Raw genomic sequence first — 17736 nt, forward strand, 5'->3', positions numbered from 1 at the left:
TTTCCGCACATTTGTCAGGACTTGCATCGTATACTACCTTGGCTCCATTCATAGTCTTGTAGGTCATGGAATGATGTGAAGGAATTCCAAAGGTTTCACCAATAGCTTCCAGGGTCAAGTTGAACAATAGCTTGCCACTTGTCGTCAAAAAAGCCCTTCTCTCTGGGATGTAGTTCTTCGCGCATTTCAAGGTCAGCTCCGAACATTGAATAGACGAAGGAAAACCTGCTACCGCAACAATTCTGGTTTTGGCAATCCTGGAAGCAATAGGTGATGGACTATGCCCTGCTGTCCCAAACATCCTAATTTGGAAGGCAATCATGTTGAATGTTCCTAAATTTGTATCATTGATCTCCTTCCACCTAGATACCATCTTTGACTACGGAGGGAAGCCTTTCATCTCATCTTTTATCTGTGCCTGCCTGGTAATGGTTGCCACCTTGCTTGATTCAGCCATTTCAGGAATAAATTAACACTTTCTGCGAACAAGTCTGACTTCTTGCACTTTCTCTCCAACTTTTCTTTCTCCAAATCCTCACGTGAACAATGAATTGTACTTGTGCGTTTATATAGAATTCCTCTAACATGCTGCTAAGTTGGCAAGGGTCAATTTGGGCAATTGTTTTAATGATGCATCATAGTTTCCTTTCTGACACGCCATGCAAACGGATTCCACCATCGTACTTGAGTTCCAAAATGAAATATTCCTTTAATGCCTTGAATTGTGCGTCAAGATTTGGAATGTTCTCTTGCCAACACGCCAACCTTCCATTTTTTTGAATTTTGGAGGGATTTTGGAAGACTCACTTTATAAATCCATTTGGCAGAAAAATCCTAGGAGAGAGAAAACTTTAGGAGAGAGAATCTTTGACTTAGGAAGGATTTTCTTGAAGCTTTTTGAACTTTCCTTACTCTGGAGGAGATTTTCGACAATTTTCCACCATCTCCTATTTTTTAGGAACTTTCCAAATCTCTCTCGAATCCAAATCTGTAAAAATTTTGAAATTTGGATGACATTTGGTGTCTAAAAATGGATTTTAAAAAAAAAATCTTGAGGGGATTTTCTGCTTTTCGATCCATCCTTGACCCCTAGATTTCCATGCCTTAAAAAATTTTCATCTTTTCAACTTGGACGTGGAAAATTCACTTTGATGGAGGAATTTTCATTTTCTTTGATTTTCCATGCTATCTTCATTTTGGCGCCTGGACTCCAAACTAGGTGTTGAATCACTGTGGAGGAGGAAATGTGGAATTCTCAAGATTTCCATGCCTTAGTCAATTTAGCAGCCTGTCCAGGGCTTGGGCACTATTTGCATGTTGAGAAGGAACTTAAATTTTTTTATTTATCCAAGGCCACCTTGTTTTGGCACCCTGGTTAGGACTTAGACGTTATTTTGCCTTTGTCAAGGAATTTTCATTTTTACACATTTTCCAAGGCATTTTCCAATTTGGCGCCATTCTTTCCCCTTGGGCGCTAGACCACACTAGTGATGGATTTTTCAACTTTTTGGAATTTCCATGACTTCGCCATTTTAGCGCCCCTCGTAGCTCTTGGGTGTTGTTTCTCCTATGCCAAGAAAGCTTGGTATTTCTTCAACTTCCATGGAGACACCAATTTGGCGCCTTACCCCTCCACTTGGGCATTGGTTTCACCTAGGCAAATCTTCATTTTGTTGTTTTTCCATGAGCAACCCATTTTGGCGCCTTTTTCCTAGCTAGGGCGTTGTTTTACTATGATGAAGGAATTTTGAATGCTTGTAGGTTTTCCACAACCCCCCTCTCCTAGCGCCCTTCTTCCTCCTTGGGCGCCAAAATGCTTGAGTGGTGGAAATTTGCATTTCGGGGACTTTCCTTGGCTATCTCAATTTGGCGCCCTTTCTCTAGCATGGGCGTTGTTTCTCTTTGGTCAAGGAATTCTTTCCTTGAGCACTCTATCCAATACAACCTCCATTTGGCTCCCTCTTTCTTTCCTAGGGTGCTAATCCACCTTTGAGATTTTTAGCACTTTTCATGAGGTCCTTATATTAGCGGCCATTCCCAAACTTGGGCGTTGTTTTGCTAAGATGGAGGAATTTTGTGATTTTGACGTTTTCCCTGACTTCTTTGGATTTGGTGCCCCACTTTGCACTTGGGCGTGGATTTCATTAGATGAAGGAAGTTTACCATTTTCACTTTGATGAAGGAATTCCCTTGCCTCTTTCCGGACTTAGTCAAATTTGAATGTCTTTAGATTCAAGATGCCACATTGGGGAATTGAAGTGATTTTCGCCAAACTTTAGAAGATTTTGACACTTTCCACTTATGGAATGGATGCTCACACTTAGCCATTTTTTATCCTTCAACCTGCTTTTTGACTTTCCAGATTTAGGAATGCTCGTGAATACTTGGTCTTCAATGTCTGCCTACGAAGAACCTATCTGAATAGTCTTTCCAAAAATAGAAAATGTTTCAAAATGTCAACGTTAGGGAAAAACAGGACGCAAAGGGACTTACTAAAAATAGATATTACTAAAAATTGTAAGTCTGATTTTTGGCAAAATTAGACCAATCCGGCAGGCAATGAAATCCCTAGAAAATAGGAACCTTCTAAAAATAGAAAGTTGCTCAGAATTTGCTCAAATTTCATTGAGAGGTTCCTCAAAGGGCCATGATTCCAATGTGACGTTCAGTTTTTGAAAACCCTAAAATCTGGGACTGAAGGAAAAACCTTAAAACAACAAAAACAAGCCCCGGACTTAGCCAAATTTGCTCAAAGGAGTTGTAGACTTGATCAAACTGACCCCCAAACACTTGCAAACTTAGAGAACCAATGAGATTGCTACCAAAAGACCCAAAAACCAAAACCAAAAGACTGAGAGGGCCTAAAAAGTAGGGGGGTCCCAATTTGGAATGGGGTGATGTGTGATTAGATCACAACAGGTTCCAACTTTGGTAAGCCTATGGAAGTTTTCATTTGCCAACAAATACACAAAGTCAGATGTCAATGGTTTCCCCTATCTCTGACAGTTGTTCATGTAGAGTGCCATTGATCAGGGTTGCCTAGTCAATTCTTTTACCATCATAGATATGAAGGATGAATGACACCATCAAGGAGTATAAATCCTTGGCATTAGGATGCCCCAAAAAACTGGTTAGAAGAGTGATCATATCCTTAGCGTATTCTTGAAACTCACTCTTATGGATCACCTTGGCCATTTTTACAGCAAATTTCATATTAGTCAATAGTAGGGTGTTATTCACAAATTTCACAAATGTTAAGGTGTTTCTCTCATAGTACTTGAGAGCCTTCTTCATGTTAATCTTTGCATATTGTTGGGAAGCCCAAACACCCACTTGATGATTTTTAAATTGATATCCAAAATGGTCTGGCCAGTAGAGAGAAACACCTTAATTTGTCTATGATTATATGCCTTTGCATGGGCTAGGAGGAGCTCTAGAGATTGGAGAGAAACATAGAATGCAACAACCTAGACAAAGATTGACTTGGCCAAGCATTGAGCCATGAAAGTTCTATCTTCAACTAACTCTTTGTGCAAACTCTTCAATGTCAACATGTCCAAGGTCACTATCTCCAAAGTCAATCCATGGGGAGAACATCTTTAATGAAGGGAGGTAACCCTTGTATTCCTGCTCCATCTCTTTAGGTAGAGCTTGTTCTCCTTGCATGAGTATTGGCAAGACAACATAAGAACTCCATTAGTAGTTCTAGTTAAGTAACTCATCATACAATTAAATTCATCATTCTTGCATATTACATCATGATATTATTAGATTCAAGCATACTTCCTGAAAATGATGTAAAAAATGTAGTAAAATAAAATCATGATCATTCTAGAAATTGGAGGAATAAGAATCTCAATGAGATTATAGTTCATGGATCAAGGATGCCTCCCAATAGGTACTTTGAGGCAAGGAATTCCAACATTCCAATAGCATGTGCTTAATAAGCGTTGAAACTCGTGTAGACACCTAAAATTAATATTTAATTAACTTAAGCTTGTCAACATAATTAATTGATTTAATTGTATTATCCTTATTCCTCTAAGTGTTAATTAAATCCAATTTAATTAATCATGTCACTAATAATTAATTTATCAAATAAATTAATTATTCCCCTATTCTTCTAAAGTCCCTCCAATAATTATTTCCTCTAAACCCACTCAGTTAATTAATTTTAATTAATTAACCTAGTCATCTGATTCCTACAAATCACTTTTCCTAATCCCCATTTAACCTAATTAATCCTTCTAGAATCTCTCATAATCATGCTTATCATTATCCTTCAATTTTATATTCCCACTCATGTCACATCAACATTGAGCCTCTCAAAGAAATTCAAATTTCTTTGAATCCCTCCATGCATCCTTTATTTTGGAATTTTTAATTCCTCATTTTGAAATTCAAATTTCCTTTCCCCCCTCTTCTAAAGGAATTTTATAATCCCAAGGCACCCTTGATCCATGCCTTTTATCTTAAATCAATCTCATCCCTCCATAACCAAATCAATATTGGCCCTTCATTGGCCTCCTCCAATCTATAAATTGGAGGATCATTTCCTCACAAAAGGATCCACTTCCTCTATAGCATTCTCATGTTGCCCATTTCTCTTCTATCTTCTTCCTATCATACCCTTATCATGTTCTCATGATCCTTCAATCTTCCAATCCAAATCCTATCAAATCTTATCAAATCAAATCCCTCTTGTTGAGCAAAGGAGAGCAATCCATATCACCATCAAGGACCAATCCAGTCAAGTGAGGAAGGGGCACATTCTTCACTTCACCGAAGGTCTAATCCGAAGGAGAAGGCAAGTTACCAAGGTATAAGTGGTTTGTTTAATGTTTTATCTTTTCTTTGGATTCTAACCATTAAATCTTACCTTGCTACGTTTTCCCCTCTTCAACTTGAAACATAACGGGATGGGACTTTGGGGTGGTCACTAGCTAGATATCAAAATAAGGGAATCTCGAAACTCTAACACCAAAGAGATATTATACTAACATTTGTCGAGGTGGACTTTGGACCAACCACTAATGCGGTACTGAAGTAAAGGAACCCCAAAACCTTGATTTCAATAAGAGTTATTGTTATCAGAAAAGTTTGCACCCTTGCTAAGCTATCAACTCAGCAACCTTGTGAAACATGGAAACAACCCTGAAGTGTGGGACCTTCTACAAGGGGGTTGAATCTCCGGAGAAGGTCGGCTTCCTTCTCACTCTAGGTGCAAGTGTTAAACCAACTCAACACTTCAAAAACTAACTCCTAAGCATGTCCTAACAATTTGCAGAGGTAAAGGGAAGAGAAAATTGCTTGAAATAAGGGAGGTGATGCACCAAGAAGAGATTGTTCCTCTCCCCACCCGAAATGGCACAAGGAATCAACTGAAAAGCCTAAGAGATGCACAAGCTTCAATTGCATGAGTGACCCAAACGCATGTGTGGAGGGTGGAATTTTCTAAGTGTTAAGAGGGGAGAAAGATTCCCACAAAGTCACACTTAGAAAACCAGCTAACACAGCGTACATGTGAAAGGAAACCATGAACATACACTTATAATGAAGGTAAAAACACATACACATCATACATAAGTTGAAGGAAGGCAAGAAAAGAGATTTTCAATTAATCATAGGGCCAAAGGCCAATCTTACAGTTGCAGAAATGCAAAAGATTATAAGTCTTCAAGAGAAGAGAAGAGCATAAGAAAGCTCAAGGCAGCAGGGAGAGAACCCTTTACAATGAGGCTTAACAGCCTTTATATAGAAAAAATGATTACAAGGGTGATCATGACCCCTGCATGTCAGTCTGGAGGTGCAAGGAAGTGCATGCACTTGACTTGTACATGCAAGCAACCTAGCCATACCCACAAAGGGCAATCCTGAGAAGGTGGATTCACTAACCTTCCAAAGTCAGGCATGACATAAGTCACCAAGCATGGCCCCGTACCTCCCTTGATGGAAATCCTACCAAAAACATTAAATGCACCCCTGTGGCTCCACCAAAAACAGTACACCGGTCACCAAAACTGTCGGAGCATTAAAAGCCTTGAGTGTCAATCACGCCATTCGGAAGTGTCACCAGCCGGAAGGAAGTCTAGAGACTTCAGAAGTTCGGACTTCAGAAGTTCGGACTTCCGAAGTGAGGAAGACAAGGGAAGGAGCAAGGAACTTCGGAACCTCGAGGTTCTGGAGTTCCGGGATAGAGAGAAGGAGAGAAGGAAAGGAACATCGGAATCTCCGAGTTCCGAAGTTCCGGGGAAGGCAAGAGAAGGGAACTTCGGAACCTCGAGGTTCCGGAGTTTCGGGGAACTGCGCAAAGGAACTTCGGAACCTCGGGGTTCCATAGTTCCAAAGTAGAAAGGCAAAGGGCTAAAGAGAGGAGGGGAACTTCGGAACCTCCGGGTTCCGAAGTTCCGGGGAAAAGAGAAGCTTAAGAGAAGAGGCAAAGGAAAGGAAGGCTAGGAACTTCGAAACCTCGGGGTTTCGGAGTTCCAAAGAGGGAAGGAAAAAGGGACAAGGAACTTCAAAACCTTGGGGTTCAGGAGTTCGGGAGGAAAAGAGAGAAAGGCCAAGGAGAGGAGGGGCTAAGCTAGGGAAAGAACTCCGAAACCTTGGGGTTCCGGAGTTCTGGAGAACTAGAGAAAAGTTAAGGGAAGGAAGGGAACTTCTGAACCTTGGAGTTCTGGAGCTCCGGAGAAGGAAATAAAACGGCTAAGGCAAAGAACTTCGAAACCTTGGGGTTCCGGAGTTCCAAGGAAGAAGAAAAGGCCAAGGGAGGAACTTCCTCCGGACAAGGCAACACTTCACACTTCATGATTCTTCTCTTCTTGATCAACTGGGGCCATGCTGGTCCATGGAACATATCTCTAATCGGTTCTCACTGATGAACCAAGGGTGTCATAAAATGACAACAGTTATACCTTTGAAAAGAGTTGGAGTTGAATTTTGCGACAGCCACCAATAAGGCACATGGGTAAGGAAACTCCAAAAATTTGATCCCAAAAGGATATTGTATTGAAGAATTGTCAAGATCAAACTTTGGGAAGGATTATGACTAGTTAATTTGGAATGGAGAATCTTGACATCCTAAAAACTTGACAAAACGAAAATTCATTTGACTTTGAGAAGGATTGTAACCAGTTAATTTGGATTGGAGAACCTTGACAACTTGTAACCAGTTAATCTTTATTACCTCACATAAGGCACTAATGTTGGGGTTTCAAAAACATACACAAAGGCTAACTCCAAAAGCCCAACAAGCTAATGACATCAACATGGTGTCATCAAGGACAAAACAGTTCCCAACTTTGATGGAAAGAATTGTCAAAGGGAAAACAACTCAAAACAAAAAGAGGCATATTACAAATGGTCAACGACCACACAAAACAAATGAAAATCAAAGAAATCAAATAAATTATAACAAAACAAGTGGAAATCAAACAACACTATCAAACAAAGACATAAAGAAAACAAAAAGCAACGAAAGAAAAACCAAAAACATGAAAACCCTACTTGGCAAAGATGAAATGGCATGGTATGAGAGATGGAACTCGAAGAGATTGCTTACAAACATAGAGCCACACTCGTGCACACCTGAAAGCACACTCTAAAAATGCCCCACCAAGCCACCAACAACTTCCTTGACCAAAAACTGCAAACGGTTGCAAATGAGGGTTTTGAAATTGTTAGAGAATGTAAGCAAATAGAAATAACAAAACATAACTAAAAATAAACTCAACAAGAAATAAGAGAGGGAAATGCATGAACAAGTAGCTCACCATTAATGCCAAGCTAGGAAAGTAGGTTGGGTAATGTCATGGTATAGGTGTCAGGGTTTCAGCTATAATCTAACATGCATGTTAGGATGACCAACTCCAAAAGTCCAAAAATAGTGTATCAAGGTTTCGTGGATAGCTCGAAAGGTACACCCAAACAACCAAGTATGAAAGTCTTACAAAAGACAACATACTCAAAGACTATGGAAACCATTTGTAGGTTCATTTTGGATCTGAAGTCTCCTAATGTCTAGAAATGCCTCCATATATGTGTATGAGACAAGGGCATGTTTTCGATATAAGAGACAAGTACCAAGGGTCAATGGGTGATTATCCTGGTAATTATAATATTCAGCTAATCATTCATCACAAATGGGAAAACCTCAACAGTCCCTTGCACATGGCTAAATATGCACTAAGCCCAAAGTGGTACATGCAAAGGCTTGCCAAAACTACACCTATACATGTTGAGGTGAATCCAAGGTTCGTGATGGCAATTCAAAACACATATAATTATACAAATGCAACATCATGCATACTGAGTCGACAAAATTTTCCATTCTTAGGGAATATTCAAAAGAGGCCAAGATAGATAGAGAGACTATGGCATAAGAGGACCCAATTTTTTCGTGGAATATGCATGGACCTACTTCTTTGACTACCGATCTAGCCACTAGTTTCCGGTCCCAAGTTTCTAGTTCTACTATTGAGAGGAACTAGTCTACTTATAGCTTCATCTGCTCCATTAAGAGGAACAAGCTTACATCTAGGAGGGCAGAGAAGCTTATGGTTGCACATAGTGCCTTGCACATCTCATTGATCACAACACAATTACATACAAGGAGAATCTAGTGACCCTATGAGATGTAGAGCCAAACGATCTAACACTGGTTGATGATGATACTACACAAAAAGTGTTGGTTTGTATTGGTTTGGAGGAGATTGAGCTTATGTAGTCCAACAATTCAAGAGAGAAATTTGGTGAGAACATTGGGGATGATTACAGGCATCAAGCCATTAGTCATTGACTCTATTGTATTTTGAACATTGTAATCATCATTATGAAATTTTGAATAGAATTCTAATAGAAATTTTGAATATGACATTTTCATTGCTGATATTCAATGCAATCATTGCAATGTGTTTACTGTTTCATAGTTTACTTAGTATGCTAAAGTTACATTTGTAATTCTTATACTTGTTCCTTATACATCTAATTATAACTAATTTTTCAGGTACTATATGTATTTGTGTCACTGTCCCCCCACCATCCACAAACTGAGGCCCTTGCTCCCCTCATCCCCACATTAAGAAACTATATGGAACATAGGTATATAATGAATGAGTCATCTATCCTTTAATTTTGCAATACCATAGTGTTGAGACATGGTGAATTTTGGCAATGACTTGTCAATCCAAGTCCAAATCAGGCTCAACATGTCTACAATTGAAGTCGTACAGTCAACCAAGTTTGGCATCCACGTACGAGTCTTGGATGTCAAACTTAGCTAAGCTTGTGAAGAAAACAGAAAATCAGCATTAATTGTTTTTTAAATTAAAAACATTTATTTTATATATTTTTTGATTGTCAAATCTTGGTAGAGATTTTCCACCAACCAAGTCCAAGTCAAAAAAACAACTTGCCAAGTTTTTGACCAAGTCTCAACACCATGTATGATAAAACCAGTCCCTCAACCTAAGGTCAAAAGTGTAAATGCCCTCAAGAGAAAAGTTCTTCAATCATTACAATAAAAAATCTTCAATATGTACCGAGGAGACTAGAACAGAACCAAAAAAATAACCTTCTTCCGAAATTGCCAAATATTTCCCTTTTCCTACTGAAATACATGTATCCTCATATTTAATTGCTAAAGACGAAATATAATATAAAAGGAAAAGAATTATAAACTAAAAATATTTAAACTAAAAAACATATAAAAATACATTTCAATGTTACGCTCTATGCGTTTAGATGTCTATATAATTGAATATATATGTATTTCTCAAATTGTTCTATCTAGCTGTATTATGTGGTCTTAAAAATTCGCCATATCCATGTCCAATACCATTTTCTTTTCCATGATTTGTCTTCTTTTATTCAAGACTTGAGGTTTTGTGTAGTCAATCAAACGTTTGACCCGGGTTTTGTGTAGTCAATCAAACGTTTGACCCGCTGGCCAACTTTTTCAATATTACATTTTGCATGGGAAGAAACCTTGTGGTTTGACCAAATCTCAAAAACATTCAACTAACATTCAGAAATCATCCATGTTGATATACACCTCTTTTAGAAAATGGCAACATATCTAATGCTTTGCTATATATGGCAAACATTAAATTAGACAAATGACAACATACAAACACTAAATAACAGATATAAACATAGCCAGATTTACAGCTTTAAGAAGTTTTTTCCTATTGAATATTGAACCTATTGCACCTAGGCAATTAGGTTACACAAAACTTTGCTTGATAGTTTAATATGAGTATTTTATCTTTATGACCCTGTACATTTACCTCCCATGTTCACGTACGCCTTTAAGTTTATATGGATTGTATGCTCAAATGAAATCGTTTGAATGCGCACCTGTGCTCACTCTGACTTAAGCAAAAAATGCAATAAAGAAGAGTAAACTCACTTCATAGTGGCGACGAAATGTCCCTGCATTGCCTAAAATGCCAGGATTTGTGAAATTAACCATGGCGAAAAACTCCTCGAGGTCATTCTGCATACATAAAGATCTAGAAGAACTTAGTTGCGGTAATAACAAAAAAGAGCCAGTATAAATCTAGATATGCACCTTTAACATCACACTTCAAAGGTAGTAACTTTCCTGCATGGGTGTTCCTGACAACAAAATCCTCCTACGACATTGCAGACTGGCTAACGCCTGTTCTATAAACATTACAAGACCAGATACATTAAGCATGAAAATTTGTAGACAATATATAGGCATTTATAAGCAATCAATATATTTTGACACTGTTTTAAGACCTCAACCCTCAAGCAAACTTACCCGATTTGTAATCGTACTGTCATTCTTAAGCCTATGAGCTTCATCACAAATGAGAAGACAACAACTACCCTCTTTCTCAAACTTGGATGAATGCATTCGAAAAGTCTCATAAGAAATTATCAGAACCTATAAAAGCAAGAAATTCTTCAATCAACCTGTATAGAGAACTTCAACCTTCTGTTATGATAAGAACGCAACCTGCTCATATAATTGATTTGCATCATATGTATAAACTATGAAAGCACAGTATCAACGTTCATGACGAACTAGAAAAATGTCAATGATAGATTTAAAAACATTTAAAAATGTTAGACCATAAAAATCAAAATTAATATAGATACTTAAATACATCTATCTTAAAAGAGAAAAATTATATATTTTATTTTTATTTTTATTCATTTCAAAAATTATTTTATTTTATTTAAAAATTATTTAAGAGTTATTTTATTTTTATTTAATGAGTTATTTTTATTTAAAAGTTATTTCAATTATTTTATTATTAAAAAAAAATTAACTTCAAAAATAATTAAAAACTCATTTTATAGTATTTTTAATGACAAAAGCTATTCTTCATACAAACAGCATCTTATCAAAAACACAAATTTACATAATACAATTGTTTTTCAGCAGATATTTTCCATTTTTACAGCATTGAAAAGACAGATTAAAATGATTGAAACAATTAAAATTGCATTAAAAACCGTTGCGATTTACAGATTTTATATTTTTTATGAGATGCTATTTTGTCTAAGAATAAACAACTTTTTTTTATTAGCTATTTTCTAGTATCTTTTTATTTTATTTTATTTTATTAAAAGTTAATTATATGTCACTAAACTCCAATTATTTGAGTCTTTTTCTTTATAGTTATAATTCTCAATGTAATAGAAAGCCTAAATAGGATTTAATACCAAACATATAACATATGATTATGTCACAGGATTCCTTTTATTTCAAGAAAAAAAAAATTGAAATAGAGTGAATTCAAAAATTTGAAATACAATGAATTTTAAATTTGAAATATGGTGAATATGAAAATTCGTATGGAAAAATATTTAAAGTTTTTTATTTAAAATATATTTTGAGATTGTGTTTTTAACTTGCTATTTTCAACTTCTTCAAACGGGCTGCTCGCAGAATCACAAATTCGTTAGATATTTAACACTATTTCAGAATCGCGCGATGCTGCATCTTGATGTTGTAAAGTCATGTGACGCTACATTGTCTTATATGCAAGCTATGTCTACGAGAGGTGGAACCCTACCGGCTACCTCACTTACCCGCATGGATTCAACTTTTCATTCCCAAACCCAGCCTAAAAACTTTAGTTTGTTGGCTTCCTATCACCATTCCACATCCTTTAGACGTGATTGTGATGAAAGCAGCAGCTCAAGTTTTGAATGATAAATTTTAAATTATTTTAAATTTATTATAATTTATTAATTTATATACTAAAAAATTACAAATTTATATTAGTTGACGTTTGAATTCAAATTCTATATTTGCCAATCTTGGGACATTTTTCAAAATTTATTATAATGTATTTAAATTTAACATAATATTGTTTGAATTTTTACTTTACGTTTTAAAAAATCAAATTTACGTTAGACAAATTTAAGGATGATTTTTTTTTGTAAATTTCTTACTGAACTTCTAATTTTATTGTTGCTTTTGCTTATGAATTTGAACCTTGTGACATAGCCCTATGAATTAGAGTTTTCATACAAAATATCACCATTCCATATAACAAACTATACTCATGAATAAACCTGTAAAGTTGATTTTCCAGGCTCATGAACGAGCAGAAAATATTTAAATGAAACTTCGGCGTCTTGTAGTTACACAAATGCAAGAAGAGAAAACTGGCCAAGCGGCTGGAGAATCGTTTTGCAAAAGAATTGGGATCTTAAACATTGAAGTCAATGAAGGTTACAGAGAAAGATGGCCAACATTAAGCCACTCTCCTAAACAAAGGACATTTTATTCCTACATCCAGAAAAACAAAAATACAGCAAGTTTTTCCCAATTGAGAGACTTTTGCTACCATGCATGAGAATGTAGCACATGACAAAATTGAAAAGCAATACAATTGAAATCGCCATTCAGAAAAGAAGTTATAAAAGGGATTCCTACCTGGTATTGACTACGAGGGTCCAAAAAAATGTTAATTCCTGATACAACATCTGATCGGCTTGTCTCACACATTGCAATGACATGAACTCGTCCTTCAAGCCATTTCTTTATTTCCGATTCCCAGTTGCTTACAAGGCTTGTTGGAGTAACAATTATTACTCTCTTGGCCATTGGTTTTCCATCAAACCCTTGTCGGAGCATGGTGTATAAAAGCGTAATTGACTGTAATGTCTTCCCCAAACTGCAAGTTTTATCATTTTAATGCATTTTAATAAATAACGTTTAACAAAGACCTGACTAGATTTATAGAAAAGGGCACCGTACATCTAATAAGTATAACTTCTCCTTTTACATGATAATTGAAGAAATAAAAATCAGATAAAGTATAGGCTAGACTTTCACCCCATGTCATCTGCTAGAATGCAACCAGCATGACTTTTATCAGCCCTTGAGAACTCTCGCAAGCCTGCCACGCATTCAAAAATAAATTGTACACCTTCCCTGCACTTATAGCAACAGAACTTTGTAAACTTATCTCCAAACTGCTTAACCAATCAGGGACATGAACTAGAAGAGAAGGAAAGCAAAAGACTTTGATTATCCAAAAAAGTCCATACACTCATTCCAATAAGCTTAACGATATACTGGATATACCAGAAAGCTACAGCCATCAGTGTTCTACCATACATAAATGCATAAAACCATTGATTTGAGAAAAATAGGATATCCACATTACTTTCCACACTGATGTGTATTTCAAGCTCTTAAAAGCATTTATGTTGCTACCATTATAAATAATTAGACGGCACCACAGCTGCAGCTATTAGTTTTCAATAAGATGTAATAAATGTCAGTCTAGTGTCTAGTATTTCGATGGGAACAGCTATTTAACTTGTAAGGTCTACATAGATCCCATGCGAAATGGCTTCAGGAAACAGCAAGGAGTGAGACTGAATTAATTAAAAAGCAATGCTAGAGTAACATAGAAAAAGGTTCTATATTTGTACCTTTGATGTGGACGAAGAAAACGAACAAGGATGGGATCCACTACTATTGGATCAGACTCTGCTCCAGCACCATCTGTATATTCTGGATGCCACAAGACAAGAGGCTCAATGCCAGGAGGAAGACATGGCTCCTCCTCCTCAATCTCTTTGGCAGTGACCTTTGAAAGCAATGGCAAATTAGTGATCGGAGTCAAGACTGGCTTCTGCAAACCCCATGGGACAAATCGTTTCCGAGCAAAAAGGCGCCGAGTAAGTTCTTCATTCTTGTCAGCCTGGCCATTAGGACAGGGAGATTTGAAGGGCTTCCTTGCAATGGCAGCACCATCAGAGACTGATAGTACTCTGGGAAGTAGTGCTTGCCTTCTCACAACAAGATTACCACTGTTGAGCAATAACAGGCAGTTAAGTTCATAAAGTAAAATTAAAAGAACAGAGTACAATATTTGCTTCCATTCTGCATTTAAGAAAGTACTTAGGCTTACACCATATGCTACTTGTAAGATATTTTCTTAATAACCAACCACTCGCAAGAAGCATTTATAATAGGACCACTCCTCTCTGAAATAGATCAAGATCAGAATAATTTTTAAATTACAATAATATTATTGACTAAAAAATACTGATTTCAAGCACAATTCTGTTGAAGAAATCTTATTTTAATTTAAGTTAGCAGAAATGTATTTAACTAAAAATATTTCGTTTTTGCAGGTTTCTTAAGTGCCTCTAGATCCACTATATGAAGCCTTGTTTTGCTTTGTTTTAAACTTTTGAGTTTGAACATCTTGAAAAGTTTACTGCAATGCACAGAAAGTTAGAAAAGATCTTTAGTCGGATTAAATAATTAAAGGCAGTTTCCCACTGGTATATACACTAAAACAGAATAAGAATAGAAGTCGAAGAATGCATTATAGTAGTGCTAAGTTTAACACTTTCAGATTAACTAAACTCAGAAAATCAGAATTTGTTTACTAATTAGATTAATTAGATTAGAGATTTATAGTTTCAGATTTAAGCATTGTGAAGAAAGAGAATGAAATAAAGACAAGACACAGTTACCCTGGGAAAACCTCCTAGGAGGAAAAACCCAGCCAGAAAAGATCCTCGGATCTGATTATGGATTATGGTTATGCAATCATTACAACACTTATCTCAAGAACTTGTAGAAGTGGATGTTGCTGTCACAGAAGGAATGGCAAATTGGTTGGCTGTCATATGTGTGTTGGTTGCTGCTGGCTTGCTGCTCCTTTAACCCAGATTTGCAGACCCTCATGGAATTCGCACTATCTTCACTAAGTTTCGCTGACTTCTAATGATGGAATTCACACCTCAACTGGCAGATTCAAATTGCTGATATGGCAGATATAATTTCTGTAGGTGCAGATGTAGACTTTCATCCTGAAGTTCGCATTATCCAGACTTGTATGTTTCGCATGTAGTGAGAGCTGAATGGATAATTTGTGATGAGGGTTGAATGCTCATTTACATGTGGAGTGAACCCCTTTAACATGTTGGCTTTGCAAAGTAATTAAAAACCTTTTAATTATTTAATTCATTAATTTGCTAAATGCGAAATTTAGGATAGGCCCTATCATGAGGCGTGTAGACTTTAGTGTAGCGTGGAGGTGAGGCGTGGAGATATAGGGCCCAGCCCTTATGCGTTGGAGAAGGGGCTGGCCCCCTTAGGCGGATTCCAATGTTGCCCAAGGCAATTAGAATCCGCCACCCTAATTACAAACAACAAGTGGCAGAATTGAAAAGAGATCGTATCATAAAATTTGAACATACAACCATTCTGCTTTTGACAAGGGCTTGTAAAGGAGAACCAAAACGCGACTGTCATCAACAGACTTGAAAAAAATACACGGGGCAGAAAAAGCAGTCATTCGTAGAAGCTTAGACTGAGGTGTTGTGATTCCTTGTCAAAGACACATGAAGATACGTTTCAGAAGAATAAAAGCTATGTATTTTAGATCTAGATTGACTTCATAAGCTCATTAAATTTCTTATTATGGCCAAGCGAGGACCTGGTATGAAGTAACCAATAAAGTAATCAAACATCATGATCAATAAGAGTCTTTTGAACATTCTGTATTAATTTTTGAACTTTTTGGTAATATTATTCTAAGTTATTGTGTTATGTGTAGGTAGCCCTTTGTCCTATATCCACCATATCATTTTGGCAGGTAGTTTTGTGCATGGTTGCAGAAACCTTTAAAGAATAACAGTTTATCACAAATAATGTATGAGCCTGGGCTCCAATTTTCGCATTTAAAATTTGAAATGTTTCAATTTAATCATTCAACCTGCTCTTTATCAGTTTTTAGTCAATTTATTGTGAAAATCATGATTTTTCCCAATAAATCACAATTATTTGGTCCAAAAAAATTAGAGTTCTGGGTTCTTCTGATTTCTGTGGTGATTTTTTATGATTTTTCCCTAATCCTAACCAAAATTTCCTTAGCCCTAACCCAAACTTTTCCTGATTAAATACCAATTAATTGAAAAATCCTTATGTTTTGGTTTGCCAGTTTATTCCCAAGAAGATTTTTTATACTCTAGATTTATGTTCTCTTTTGGGGAGGGAGTGGGGTGAAGGAAGGATATAATTTAAGTCCACTGTACCTACTACCAAACATTATGTAAGAAATTTGTGATCTTGGTTACATATGATAGATAGTAAGGTGTGTTGAGAATAGGTAAAAAGGCATAGATGTCAGGCAACTTCAATTTAAATTATTAAAAATAAATCATTTTACAGAACACTTTGTGAATCCTATATCTATATTGAAATCCTTCCTTATCAACATGCATTGTGTTGTGGTCCTACATTCAACATGTTCCTAAAGTCAAAACTTTGATTAAGTATTTACACGACTGTTTTTATCTTCTTGAGTTAATTCAAATAGGGAGAGCAACACAATTTGCTCAAAGAATATAGTTTAGAATCTAGATAATCCAAGATATCAATCTGCACAAAATGGTCAGCATTTTTTTGCAGATCATAATGAGATATATTGAACATAGAAAATGTTGGAGGTGTCAAAATTTTGCCTTTAGGGACCCATTTTAAGCCTAGGGCTTTAGGGCTTTACATGGGTTTTGAAAATATGCTGCTGTTGCCTCTGTTTTTCCCAGACACTGTTATATTCTGCAGTTGACCATTGATAGCTGGTGTTCATGATTTAAGTTGTCACTTGAAGGGTCCACGGTCGTGAATTTACCAGCCCCATGTGTATTAGTCTCCTTATCGGGTCGGTCGCTGAAATACATCTATGTTTCATGTTCTCTATTTTGCCCCCAATGCCTAGGTATCAATTTAAAATGCCCTAGTATATCCCCAGGCCACATTCCCTTTCACCCTTCGCAAGTCTCCACGTGCTCAAAAAATTTTACTTAAGTGGCAACCCCCATATGTCTGACCACGCAAGATAGAGGGATCTCCAGTCTAGTGCTAAGGGATTCTACCCCGCAACAGTTGTAAGTCTTGGTCTCAAGCCGTGCGGGATAGCAGGAAGTGTTACCGCTAACGGCAGAACTTATCCCACGCAGCCTTCATACTAAGAAATTTGCCCATGCGAGCTAAGAAATCAAGTTGGCAGCAGCACAAATACTTACCCTGCATGGTGTTATTTTGATGGAGTTGAAAAGGTAGCCGGATCACCCTGCGGGACAGCACGAACTAAGGAATTGTGTTGAGGTCTTTGCCCCACAAAGATCATGGATTGCATTCATAAACGTTGCGGGCTAAACATGTGCGAAGAACATAATTCTCCCCGCTACCCCGCGTAATTCTCTGAAAAGGTGATGTTA

General features: G+C 36.8%; 1 protein-coding gene across 1 annotated transcript in view; it reads right to left on the reverse strand.

Moving 5' to 3' along the window:
• Positions 1-17736, reverse strand: part of LOC131032273 (DNA repair and recombination protein RAD54) — a 187230-nt gene that overhangs the window by 78315 nt on the left and 91179 nt on the right. Inside the window, 6 exon segments of the mRNA XM_059218068.1 lie at positions 10409-10495; positions 10583-10660; positions 10787-10912; positions 12920-13160; positions 13322-13420; positions 13927-14307. Of these exon segments, the coding sequence (XP_059074051.1) occupies positions 10409-10495; positions 10583-10660; positions 10787-10912; positions 12920-13160; positions 13322-13420; positions 13927-14307 (1012 nt within the window).

Source organism: Cryptomeria japonica, chromosome 3, assembly GCF_030272615.1.
Source record: "Cryptomeria japonica chromosome 3, Sugi_1.0, whole genome shotgun sequence".
In the NCBI taxonomy this organism is placed as follows: domain Eukaryota; kingdom Viridiplantae; phylum Streptophyta; class Pinopsida; order Cupressales; family Cupressaceae; genus Cryptomeria; species Cryptomeria japonica.